At 41.1% G+C, this 14,390-nt stretch overlaps 1 protein-coding gene across 1 annotated transcript; it reads right to left on the bottom strand.

Annotated features, from left to right (window-relative positions):
• Positions 1–3,143: 3,143 nt before the first annotated feature.
• Positions 3,144–14,102, bottom strand: pcgf1 (polycomb group ring finger 1; the record flags this gene model as incomplete). Its single annotated transcript, XM_083651383.1, has 9 exons — positions 3,144–3,265; positions 4,381–4,461; positions 5,867–5,953; positions 9,427–9,469; positions 9,582–9,687; positions 9,820–9,891; positions 10,163–10,315; positions 10,473–10,578; positions 14,016–14,102. 9 exons carry the CDS (start codon positions 14,100–14,102, stop codon positions 3,215–3,217), a joined length of 786 nt encoding a protein of 261 aa, XP_083507509.1. The 3' UTR covers positions 3,144–3,214.
• Between the last annotated feature and the right edge of the window lie 288 nt (positions 14,103–14,390).

Below are 14,390 nucleotides of genomic sequence, written 5' to 3' on the forward strand. Positions count from 1 at the left end.
TAACATCACTAATACTCTGACTTACTGTGGTTCTCCATATAACAATATAGCGAATTATGATGTTTTTCTCCTATCACTATATTTTTTGCTATAACATTCCTACATGGACTTAATAATGTTTCTGTGGTCATATCCAATATTATATGTATCCGTAGGAATGAATACCGAGTTCATACTGACCTTATCTAACCTATTATTAATCTTTTTTATGTGGTATGCAGTAGACATCTTAGTGACTTTATGGTGTTTTTGTATTTGGTATATCCATCCTATTCCTATAGCATTGCTATAGGACTTACTTTATATTATCATAGGATTACTACATGGTAAGATCATTAGATCAGACAATTTTATATGGTTAATTTAGCTTTTTAAAATAAAACAAATAGCCTAGTGACAAACACATTCAGAAGGACAGAATGTGTTTAAATCTCCATACATGGTTATAAATGTGTATGCACACGTGTTTAACAAATGTATTATTATTATTATCATCATCATCATCATCATTATTATATTCACAAATTAATTTGAAAGCGAATTATTCTATAGGTCCACAATGGCTTGCCTTTTCTCACAATCACATATATCCCTGAGCTTGAGGGGAAAAAAACAATCTCAAACTGCTTCACATAATAACTCCTCCAGCAAACAGTCAACGCTCCTGTTCCGTCAGACAGGTGGATGGCATATCACCGCTTCCATATTGGAGCTGTGAGGGCCGTCTGCGCATGCGCACATTATTTCCAGTGTATAATAATGGGAAATCAAAGCCCAGAGGTGCCAGGAAACGAATGCTTCATTTCAGCCTAAAGGTCACAGCTTAAGGGGATTATTGTTGCTTTTCCACCATATCGAATCCCGAAGGGACATGTCCATTGCTTTATAAGGGTGGCCCAGAGTGAGTGTGTGTGTGTGTGTGTGTGTGTGTGTGTGTGTGTGTGTGTGTGTGTGTGTGTGTGTTGCTGACTGGTCTCTTGCTTTCCACATGGGTTCATATTATTCTTCATCTGGACACGTGGCCACAGGGGCCTGATTTGGGAACTTGAAGATGTCATTTGGATTTTTTTTCTATTTTTTTTCTTTTTAGAAAAAGAAACTCCTCTCCCAATGAATCAGAAATGGAATTTTGAAAACAGCACTTCAAAAAAGTCCAACACAAAACTATAGGAACTCTCTCTCTCTCATGAGAAAGTCTGGCAATACTTTATTTGCAGTGCATGGCCTTATTCCAGTCTAACATGAAAAGTATTCTGCCTACAGCCAAACAGTATAGGCCTATTACTTGCAAGTATGGTGAAATTGAAAATGAATTCAGTGCCCCCCCAAAGTATATTATTGATCTATGTTGAATATTTATCATTTTAAAACATCTGTGGGTATAATCTCTGTTGATGACATCTAAACTGCCTCATACTGTTATCCATCATATGACAGAATCATAAATACACATTGATAATGTTAATACCATTAATAGTGCAACCAGTTGCTTACTCTATACACATTTTATCCCACATTGCATACATGTACTGTGTACTGGAAAATACAGGCCTAAAGCTATTGTAAAGATGGCATTTTCATGGCTGCTGCAGCACAGGCCTTCTTAGAAAGACTAAATAATGAATAACATACATGCCTTGTAAATTATCAGCCAATGTCAGCTTATCAGTCGTCTTTCCACTTTGGACGTGATTGCACTCATCAGAGCTCAACTCTTTCCCCAACATGCCTGAAAAGGGTCAAGTGTGCCACCTAGTGGCTGGTGGCAGAAAAACGGGCTGATCCACATTAACTGTTAAATGCTTAAGACGCCTTTTAATTTTTTTTGCACATTTCTTGAATTGAGTTCAAACTTGCAAACCATGTCAAGAATTTATAACGAGTATTTTACTGACAAAACTTTCAATGCAGGATTTTCACCACAATCTAAAATTGGGAATGGAATCTAACCCCCACACATGAAAATTGTAATTATTATTTGGAAAGCTGGTTAGTCAGTTGCTTTTACATGCTGTAACGGAAACTGTGCTGCTTAAAACGAGAAATTTAAGATCAATTCCAGATCCAGACAAGAGACAGACCAAAATAAAGACACTAACTCAAATGTTTTAAGTAGCCTAACCCAACCTATAAGCAGGCTTTTGTTTATGTTTGTATGACTGTTGTTGTGAGAACATGTTGGTGTTCAAGTTGACCTGAGAAAGGACAACAGATATAAAATGCTGCTCTCAATAATAGCAGAATTGGACGCAATGACTACCGTAATTAACTACTCATTTTAGTTAAAACAATATTGTGTTCAAGTCAAACTAGTTGCTCGAATTTCAAATTTCAAGTTGTAATCATAAGATTTGAGATCAAGTTGCAAGATAACTTTTTAAGTCAATAAATGCATGAAACAAAATGAAAATGGACATTTCGCTTTTTGTTTTCAAAGACAGAAACCTTAACTATACCTTTTTCATTTAGATACAAATATTACCTTTGACAAACAGGTGACTTCGGAGAGTAATAAATCAATTTAGGATAGATTTACCCTCAGTACTTAACCTGGTTTTATCCCGAAATTAACAAGAATACACCAAACACAAGCTTTAGCTACTTGGCTTTGCAGAGGGAGTCACTGCATTGAACATCTTACATAATTGATCAATCATGCTATTTTACATACCCAAAGATTAATGTTTGTAGTAAAAACAAACCATTATCTCCCAATTGTTTGGGAAGGTGTTGATGTAAATGCTACATGAAATTAATTCCAAAGTAGACATTAGTAGGCATTAAAAATGAAGTTATGATGATGAAATAAAACTGCAGTGAATAGCAATTTGGAGTATGAGAAACCAAAATAAATATCCCCAGGAATGATGTACTAGAAGGGACGATCATCCACCATTTGTTTGTCATGTTATACATAACTTACAATAATGAAGAAACGACAATTCTAACTTATTTACCATCTAGGTGTTTGTACATTTCAAATAATATTTTAAATGTACATCTTGTTCTCTCCATCCTGACCATATTTGTATGTTGACAAGCACATATCATGACCTGAGCATTTAAATACAAAGAACACGATTACTTTTTCCCATTTCAAATTTATTCTCAAAAATACAAAACAAGGAAAATAAGTATATGTACACAAACACTATTAAAATAGAATATATATTGTACAAAATATGTACAGCCGTCCATGGACTGAAGACGTGTCCTATCTTGTTCTTTTGTCTTTGATGGTGTAGTGAAGGACTAATGGTTGAGCCTGGGGGGGGGACAAAAAATACAAATTATACTTGACATTTACATTTTTTAATTTATATAACTTCATTGCATGGATTAACATCTTGTATTCTGGTAAATTAATACACAAAGTTTCCACACCTTCTTAAACATCAAATTTAAGGACTTTTTCATTTACTTTCCAGGCCCAATTTCTTCAAATTCAAGGACGCAACATGGCATAGTTTGAGGCATGGATCAAGGTTAATTACTGTTACAACTAGGGCTGGCTCCTATTAGTCGATGTGAAGAGTCTTAGTCAACCAAGTTTTACTAGCAGAAAGAAAGAAAGAAACCCAGACAAAGTTATTTCCAGAGTTGCCAACTTTGGGTACCTGGCTGGAGTGAGGTTTTGATGCCATCAGACTACAAAACAAGGCATATTTTTGTGTGTGTGTGTGTGTGTGTGTGTGTGTGTGTGCGTGTGCGTGTGCGTGTGTGTGTGTGTGTGTGTGTGTGTGTGTGTGTGTGTGTGTGTGTGTGTGTGTGTGAGTGAGTGAGTGAGAGAGAACCAAGGACGCAATGACTAATTAACTAATAGATTAATCGCTTGAATGAACTAGTCAGATAAGTAAATCCTCGGTTGAGGGCAACTGTAGTTACAACAGTGATAATTTTTACAATGAGAAATAGCAGGCTTTCGCTACAGAAGCTCACACACTTCAATTTATGTTCTTGGACAAAATATATAAATTCAAGTACATTCAATGACCCGTGTCTACTTATATCTATTTTCAAAAGGCCTTGATTTTTTTGTTCTCAAATTCACAAAGTTTCAAGGACCAGTGGGAACCCTGAATGAAGGTCAATTCTTTTTCCATTCCCATCATTGCTTTTACATCGTCCATATAAGGTATTTAGCTCTTGTCCAAAGCGACTTAACGATGAGAACAACAGTAGAATACAATGAATTGGCTTTTCTTCCCAGTTATGACTGAGACGTTCTGGTTGACACGACACAACATCTACACATCTACAGGGAACGTTCTCCTGATTTTCCCCAAATGAACTGGAGAACAAAAGGAAAGCCCGTCAAGTGTGAAGGAATGGATGAAATCTGTTGGCGCCACTTGAGAGTGGCTGGACCGTAGACCGTACCTTGCCAAACCAGTGCGAGAGCCATAAGCGCTTCATGGTCATGTGATCGGGCAGAGACTCGTTATTGAACAACATCTGGACCTATAGGGATGGACAGAGAGAGACCACACAGAGAGATGTGAAGGGCGATCCCGCACGACAACCAGTTGTTGTTTTGTAGTGAAAGAAATCAGTAACACTTCACCAAAAACATCATGTACAGAAAGTTGCCTTGGTGACATTAGTGGTCAACGTTTTCGGTCTGGTGTCAAAGCATGCATCAGGAACTCCAATATGACGTTGAGGATGAGGTTGAACCACAATTATCACAACATACATGTGCCATGTTGGAGAAGCTTTAAAGGGATAATCCGGATATTTTGATGTGGGGTTGTATGAGGTACTTGCTGACAGTCAGTGTACTACATGCAGTAGAAGGCAGCCGGGGCGGTTTGCCCAGTTTGGAGAAATGGAGACCGGCCGCGTCAGGCAAGTAGAGCTGTCTGCTGAGTCATGGTCACGAGCAAAAACGTAAAAAAATAAATACAAAATAAAAACCACAAAATGCTTCCATACTGCTCTGCTCACTTGGCACAATTCAAAGTATCCACAAGCCCTGAGATGCCAAGTTGACTTGAAAAGACATAATTTACACAGTTTTTTACACTCTTTTATTTATTTATTTATTTATTTATATTTTAACGTTTTTGCGTGACCCTGTTCACACTCAGCAGACAGCTCTACTTGCCTGAGGCGACGGGTCTCCATTTCGCCAAACTGGGCGCGTGCAAGCTGCATTCTAATGCGTGTAGTACACTGACTGTCAGCAAGTACCTCATACAACCCACATCAAAAAATGTAAACTATCCCTTTAATCCAAGACATCTTAGCCATCCTTACACACGGCGAGCGACATGATCAACAGGTCAACAAAGCAAAGCGACCCTGCTGCTGCTGTGGATCTTGCTGTGGCCACAGCTGAACTTGTGATTTAGTTTCATGAACAGTTCCACCTATCAAGTGCCAAACAGAGGCAGAGCATCTCACTTCTCTACAAATTGAAAGACTACAAAATGATGATGGGAAAACAGTTGCATCCGTCGATGGTAAGCTCTGAGTTTTTTAACTTCAGAGTTTTTTTTTTCTTTTCAATTTTGTATTTGTGCCACCCAATTAGCACTTGCTAGCTTCATTAACTCATCAAAACATTACAAAAGGCAACACCAGAACAGCAAAAAATACATGCTTTACTTCTTTTCCTGCATAATATTGCAGCAATATTGTCAATTTTAAACCGGTCTGCGGTACAATAAAGGTTGGGAAACTCTGTACTAGCATATCGCTATACCATCGTATCGTGATAATATCGTATCGTGGGGCATCCGGTGTTTCCCACCCCCAATGGCCATTTTACACACAAAATATGTGCTGGTTGGCATGGGCCTATGGGATATTAACATTATGTTTAACTTTAATCTCATATAAGCAGAGAGGGTAAGTGACTGACCTGGTGTTTCTCCACGTTTAGCCGATGACACAGCACTTTCCGCAGGTGTCTCACCTCCGCTCGGACAGAACAGCGAACAAACTTCTGCTGCAGAGACAAGACACGGCGACAAAAGGTCAAACTTAAACCAAGCAATCTGATGGATTGATGCATGTAAACGTCATAACGGTAGTCTGTTAGAATAAGGCAGTTAACCTCAAACTCTGGTTGTAAGAAGCCTGGTTAAGATGCTTGGCTTGCTCCAATGTTAAATGAGTTACTGTGGCATGGAATCATTGTACTCATTTTACTTCTGCTTTTCATGGTCTCTGCAAACTCAAGACTTCATTTAATTTATTTATTTGTAAAGGAACAGATACATAACATATCACATTTGCCAACGTCTGATGACATGTATCATAGCATTTTCTAGCCAAGGCTAATTTGCAATGCCCATCCCTAGATGTTATTAAAAGCACCTGTTAAATGCAAAGTACAGTACAAGCCAAGGCAGTAGAATATACAGTAAACATAAACAAGGATATCATAAAAATGTTCAGTCAAGCAATCAATCAATCAAGGAACAATACAATCAGACACAAAGGTTAAACATAGATAATGGGCATCTTTCTACGTCCATAGCCCACCATAACTGAAAACAGGTCTGTTTTTCTACCATGTTTGCACGTCCTATCAGAGTAAACAAACCTTTTCCAGACGCAAACATGCTCCCTACGTGGATTCACCACATGCTGTTCTTGTAACTGAAGCTTGGTCAATCTTTAGCAATGAATCCAAACAGGATGCCAGTAATGGGGTCACAATGTTTCAACAGGGGAGACAATACTGCAATTACAAATGGAAACTGTACGGTAAGCAGAATCCCAGGCTACTGTTGTCTCGACTTCAAACATATTCTACACCCCCCCCCCCCCCCCACCACCACCACCATCTCAAGGTAGACCAGTCTCTTGAAGATGGTTTTCAAATAAGTTCTGCTCCAGTAAAGTGCAAACTGATGGGTCTGACAGGAGAGAGGGAATGACATGCAATAGAGGTTAAGAGTCGGAATCAAACCCATAACATTGTGAGAACGCCACACACAGCATGCTTTAGCAAGCCGACCCATCAGAATGCCCCCCGTAGTGCATGTCTGATTTATTTATTTGAATGCCATCCGGCTTGTATTTTATTAGTTCATGCGGCGCTAGTTAAAAAAGAAATGCAACAGAATATCAAGCTCAGAGTAGGTGTTATGCATGTTCGCATTACTTACATTGCATACAACATTACAATACATATTAACTTCATGTAGTGGTCAAAAGGATGATGATAATGCCTTAAGATTTGCTACTAAGCCAAAACCTCCATGACTATGTACAAGCTTCATATGTCCTCCTCATTAGATAACATCAAAAGCCCAACAACACAATATCCTGGTCTTTTAGATGTCTGCCTCAAGTAAGTAGGAGGAGCACAAGATCTTTTCTCCCCTATCAAACTTTACTTGTCAGATCAAACTTGGGGAGTGGCATCTTGAAAAATCATCACAAGCTGGGATAGAGAAAACCTCTTTCTACCTGAAGGGAATTTTAAATCTCTAGTTGAATCACAACTCAATGAGAATCCATCAGCACCAGAAGTGCATCTGCAAAACATTTACAGTGTAAGACTGCCCTCTGCTGGCCGACCCAAGTCATTGCAGTAGGTGTAACGATCCTGCTTGGGTAGTGTTGATGAGTACGTAGCTTTTTACACATAATTTACATGGTGTGCGCTTCGGTAAATGTTCCCCTCAATGGTCTTTGTTCCAGCTCCTAAGTGTGTCTGACCTGGGCAGTATTCAAGCCCACTTTGCACATTACACTGTTCTTTCCTTTAATAAATGGGCTTGTCAAAAAGTTCCTGCCGCACAAGGGAATTGCATCTTTTGCAGTTCACTGGGTTTTAAATGGTTTAGTGTGCAATTTTTCCAACACCTGCACACTTGCCAGGATGTAGATTTGAATGAGCAGGCATCAGGAAAGAGGTGAGGAAGAAGGGAATATAAGACAGCCATGATGCCACGGAACATTGGGTGTGAACTCACCAATCCCAAGAAAATTTACTTTTTTTTTTTAACTTAGGTGCATCAGCATTGTCATTAGCACTTTAGTTATGCAGATCAAATAGACTACTTGCACAACTCCACTGCTTCCTGAAATGAGTAGGGCATCTTGGTTTCCTGTCCTACACTATTGGATGAACTGATTAATGTCAGGTGTGCCCGATCACTGTTGTTGTGACTGCAGCAGTCGGGCACACCTGACATTAATCAGTTCATCCAATAGTGTAGGACAGGAAACCAAGATGCCCTACTCATTTCAGGAAGTAGTGGAGTTGTGCAAGTAGTCTATTTGGACATTCACAGGGAAAGTATTTTTAATGCTAGCTTCAAGATTGACAATTTAGTTGGGATTATTTGAATTATCTCGTACTCAAAGCAATTTCAACGAAAATCTATGAATTATATGCAACCAGGGTCCAAAATTACTTTTTTTGTCCCCCCGGCAAAAGCTAGTGAATGTTCACATTTGACATGCCACTCAATAGATTACCATTGTTTTTTGTTTTGTCTTTGGGCTGGTGAGTGAAGTGAATCTACCAGCCACTTGCATATTTTTTACCAGCATTTGGCTGGTGCCAAAGTTGGACAATGTATGTTACTATTGTGTTTGAAAGCAATACAAGGATCTGAAAGGTTTTTGGTTGGGGTTTTCTGTTTAGTTTTTTTTCTCCTCCCTTAAGTCATAGAGGTCAGTGCTAATAAACAAAAAGTGACACGAGTCTTAGAATCTTGGAATTTGACAACACAGAGACACTTTCTCAGACAATTCCAGTATTTCCCGTTATCTAGAAATATTTGGTTTGAATGGGAAACAAAGAGTGGGACATGAGTGTGTGGCTCCATGCTTGTCCCACTTAGTTGATGTTCACACCAGGCGCTATGCAGAAGCAGAGCTGAAGCTGCACTGAACAGAAGCTGAGTGTCACGCTAAACCGGTCACACAAGAAGCACTCTCTTTTCTTCAGCGCCTCGCTCACTGCTGCTTTCCCCCCAACCACAACTTGCATTGACTTCATGCCTGGCAGCTCGGGAAAATAGAACAGAAGCCTGAACTATCGCTTCAGCGGTGGCGTGTGGCTGGTGTGAACGGTCTCGCCTGTTAACAAGGAAGCAGAAATGAAACTGGGTGGCTTCAGCGTGGCTTTGGCGTATGGTGTGAACGAGGGCTTACCCCTGCCTCTGTCAGCAACAAGGCTTCATCAGTGGTCAGAGTAACCACCTTCTAAATGCTGTTTTCTGCTGTTGCTGCAGATGCCAGCCATCTATTTGCTTAGCAGTTAAGGGTAGAAAAATACTTATTAAGGCTTCAAAATGAGAGACCCTGGAGACATGTTTTCACGGTTGCGTAAACTTGTGGGCCATGTCGTTTTGAAATGGTCCATAACCAGCTCAACAATCTCACTGTGCACTGAAAAAGACTGCTACTGAAATAGACTGCAACAAAACAGAGAGTTCACTGGTTTGCAGGGCTTACCTGGAGAGTAAGTTTCGTCTTGTCTTTTCCCGCAAGTGATGAACTGAATGGACAAAATAGAACAAACAGCTTTGAAAAAATATGTATGTGGAAAGAAACACATGCCTAGATCACTTTGAGATGCTTCCACAACCAACAGAAGAAGTGGAGTTTACCTTTGTCTTTCGAGACAAAGCGACACCTGCTCGTCGTATCTGTAGAAGTGGGCTTTCGAATGGTCAAAGCTAGTGTACGGTAGGCCTGTCGAATCGGGCATAGCATCTAGTGAGGAGAAAAATAGAGTTTAGAATTTCAAAATGACAAGAACAAATTCAAAACAAAAATCTGACAGAGTAACACTTTAATCTCAGAATAAATCCTATTCTGACACATGGGTCATTTCAAAAAACGTACCATCTCCAGTGGGTTGGATAACTCTCTCTAGCCCGCGTGACTGATAAAACTCCTTTATTCTTTTGTCTTCACCTGTAAGAAAATAAATAAATTGTATTTGAATAAAAGTATGCTGTTAGTTAAAAAAATACTGTCTAAAATGAGATTATATTGCTCTTAAAGAAATAGCTCATTTTGGTCAAACATTTTCACTTAATCTTAAATTACTCACAATTCGCAAGCATTCAACCACAAATATTCACTCATTCACATTCCTTTGTGACAGACCCAGCTTTCAGGTCCAGGACACGGCTATGATCTGCTCATCAGAACACTGATGTAGAGACCTCAAGCTGTAACTTACTTTCTTGCAGGCCAGGCACCAGTTTGTAGACGATGTCTTGCATCACTCGATCCAGTTTGAGGTTGAGTAAAGGCTGTGTTTCGTGGATTTTTATGTTGCACATTGGACAATACTTGCTTGTTTGCAAGTATTTCACAATGCAGCTTTTGCAGACTGTACAAGGAGCAGAAAGAAAGACACGTCTCATTTAGCCTGAAGCCAACATCCAGATGAACATTGCAAAGCAAACAACATGGACCGACCTACACATAACATAACTAAAACAGGAACACAGTTTAAATTGTACATGACAGATGCTGTTAACACTCACAGGTATGCAAACACTCTGTAATAGTTGTGGCATCTATGAAGTATCCCGCACAAAGGTAGCAGACGATGTGTTCGTTCAGGTCCTTGATCTTCAACTTGACCTCCTCCTGCAAACATGAAACAAGTTTTTACTTTTGACTTTGAAACACTTTTTGCTGCACTAACCATCTTCACATTCATGCAGTTAGAAACATTCACAGTCACACCTTGCAGCGCGTTAGTGGTGTCCCTTATTGACATCATGACTATCTGCAAACTGTCTGTGTGTAGAATGTAGTCACATATCTGCTTGGATTGCTAGTAGCTCCTGCATCTCAGAAGCAGCCAATTTCCACCCAGTTTTCACACTTTCCACTCTCCCGCTCCAAATAAATGCTATGACATGACAGCGGGTATCCCCCCTGCTGAAGGGTCCTGAATCCATACCGGCTCCATGGACGCTGCTCTGTAGCTGACCCTGACCTCTGACCTCCCTGTGGAGGAGGGTAAGCATTAGCAAAAAGATGAATTTCTCCTTCTTTGGGACGAACCATTTCACAGTTTGGTCAAATGAGTTAGTCAACCATAAAAGAGTGAGCTCCATGAGTATTTGGACACGGACAGGTGGATTCTGTGCTCTCGCTACTTTGAACGGAAGTTCAGAACTGGCTGCTTTACTTTGTGGGTATTTTCAAGCACACTGGGACAGTTGACAAAATCCAGTTTTGTGTGTGACCCCCCCCCCAGTTTTAGCATCTTAACAGATTATTTGCATTTACAGTTGCCATCGCTCGTTTGCCATTTATTTAAAATGTGCATTCATGATGACATCCACAACCACAAACCATTGAAATATTATTTTCAGGTTAGCATTCTTGCACCTCAATGCAGCACTGAGAGGATCAGGTGAAGCAATGCTTGGCTGGAAAACTGGTTGGTCAACAAGTCTGAATGATCAGTCCAGCTTGCCTCCAGTTTGAAGATGTTCTCATTCATAATGCAGAGTCAGGGTGCCATAGTTAGTAAAAAAAAAAACACTCCAGCCTATGGTGGGCTGGTGGCAAACCCCTGCACTGCCAAAGTGCCTCTGAGCTAGATGAACTGAACCCCCCACCATCTCCAGGGAGGCTGACCCTGACCTCTCTGTGGAGGGAGATTTAAAAAGAGGATAACTTTGCCACCGGTATAATACAGTATCAAACGTGCCACCAGAACAGCTTCAAAATGTCTCTGGAACTCTACTGGAGGGATGGAACACCACTCTTCCAAAAGATATTCCCTCATCTGGTGTTTCGCTGTCCAGGGTTTTTCCTGGCTCAAAATGAGGTGGAGGTGGTACTAGACCTCGACCGATATGGGATTTATATGGGATTTTTTAGACCGATACAGATTTTAGTGGGGGGAAATTCACCGCTCACCGATAGGTGGCCGACATGTTTAAAAAAAGATATGAAAATAGACGTTTTCTATGTTGATTGTGCACCGATTTGACTCTGCAAAGGTGCTCAGAAGGCTGCTTTTTTAAACAAATAACCTTAAAGAATATTTAACACCAAAATGTTCAACAAATCGGCATGATGCGGTAATTACAAATGACAGAAATCCACAGAGTGCAACACTTCTTAAAAAAAATAGTGTTTTCCATGAAGACACCTGTCACAGTTCTATGCATGAAACTTGACGGAGGTGGCCACCTCCGAATTCTCTGTGCAAGAAAAACCCTGCTGTCTACACGTCGGTCCAAAATCTCCCATAGCTGTTCAATTGAGTTGAGACCCAGTGACTGTGAAGGCCATGGCATGTGATTGACTCACATCATTTTTGATACTCATCAAAACCATTCTCAGTGCCTCCCCCACCCCACCTCACCCACCCACCGATCCTGGAAGACAACTCCCATCAGGATATAAATGTTTATCATATTATGCTATGATCACTCAGAACAACTTTGTATTGATTTGCACTGATCCTTCCCTAAGGACAGGTTGACCGTCATGGGATCTCCTCACTGTTATGTTTCTCCACTCAATTTCACTCAATTCTCCACTCAAGATCCCCTTTAACTCATTGAGTGCCATGGACGAGTATGTTCGTCATTTCGTTTAGTAACGTAGAGTGCCAAGGACGAGTATGTTCGTCAATTGCGTTTTTTGACGGTGGGACGTGGATCAAAGCATCAGGCATCTCCTGTACAAATATGGGAGCTATTGAAGGTGTATAACCTATTTTACGGACTCATTAGGTGGCGACAGTGCTCTCCAGATTACAGAAAGGTCCGGAAAACTGCAGGAAAAAGCCGTGATCAAAGAGAAACTGATGCATGCTGCAGCCAGAGCCATATAGATTGCTCTGTCTGCAGCTGAAGCTGGCTGCGAACATCAGTCAATCCGCGCCCACAACTGAGCTCCTCTGCCTCTGTCTGTCTGTCTGCATATAGTTTCTCCACACGATTACCCACCAGAAAGGCAGCACCCGACGCCCAAACCTTTCCCTGCAGTCCCGTTTGGCATTTCCTTGTCGTGCTGGGAGCCGCCCGGGAGCCGCCCGACGCAAAAACGGAGGCTCCGAAAATAGACTGGGTGCGTGTGGGGAGGAGTTTGCAGCTGAGGGGGGGAGAGGGGGGGGGGCACGCACGCTCCACAGAACTACACCACGTCACTACATCAGAAAATATTATCTTCAGACTCAGAATGTGCTTGAAATGCTGCATTTCACAAAAGGCTGAATATCTCAGCTTATAATTTGAAACCTGTATTTTTGCTCAAAACAGCCTATCTTCTCCGGCTCATAACTAAAGAACGGAAAATGGTATCAATAAACTTTTTTTTTGCAGATGATAGAAGAGAGTCTCCTCGTTCTTTGTGCGTGTTTGGTGTTTACATAGTAATATCACACAATATTCTGTGGGCCTCGAGAAATCACTGAAAACGCTCTGAAACTCTGGCACTGGGAGCTTCCGTTCTCCAAAAGTGGCTGGCACTCAATGAGTTAATTTGTCACTCGTGTGTGATACAGATCGACGGGGCGGGAACCAAGTCCTGCTTTCTGGCTGCTGCTGAACAGCTGACGACAGTAGTACGTACTAGTAACTAGCTACACGGTAACACAATAGTTTTACAGGCGTTACACCGAATTCTGTGACCACCGAAATGTGACAACAAGCGCGCGCTGACCTAACGTTAGTTCACAACAACAACGCCTAGAGAAACCAAGTAGCTCAGCAGCTGTACTGACGGTTTGGTTTCAACTACGCGAACTTTATGTTAAATTGACCAATATATGGATCATTTGTAGCGTGAAATGAGCGGAATAAGGAGTTTAGTTGAGCGGTTTTTCGCACGCTGGAACGCTCAGCTCGAGTCCTCCGAAAGAACAACACGGTGGACTCCCTGCTCACACGCATGCGCACACACGGCTTGTTTCACAGCGCTCGCTCTCCATCAGTCGTCCGCGGGAGAGGAGAAGGACCTCCCGTTCCCGGGCGCTTTGAACGCGTCTCTGCTCCCGTTTCCCCGCCGTCTGCCCCCACCACATGCAGACAATCTCCAATCAAACGGCCGCTCACCTCGTTCCGCAGCGGGTCCAGTTTGTAGACGGACTGTAGCTGATTTCTTAGCCGCATCGCAATGGCTATCGGACCTTGCTCCGCCATCTTTGGGTTTCTCTGCTTACTTCCGGATTACTTCCGGGTAATCAGGAAGTAACATTTTCAGCATTTTTTTTTGCAGGGGGCGGATATTGATTATTATAACTCACTCAATTATAAACACTTATCACACATGAATAATGCGCTGACAAAACCTTCAAACTACTACGTTTTTCCAAATGTATAGCTGCATGAACCCTGCATGTATTTAATCTTATCTCTTGATATTGTTACTGTTGTACTGAGTTTTTTAGTCCCCCTCCACTCAAAATATGTGTTTCTTCTTGTTCCTAC

This window comes from Poromitra crassiceps (assembly GCF_964638095.1).
Source record: "Poromitra crassiceps genome assembly, chromosome: 15".
NCBI lineage: Eukaryota > Metazoa > Chordata > Actinopteri > Beryciformes > Melamphaidae > Poromitra > Poromitra crassiceps.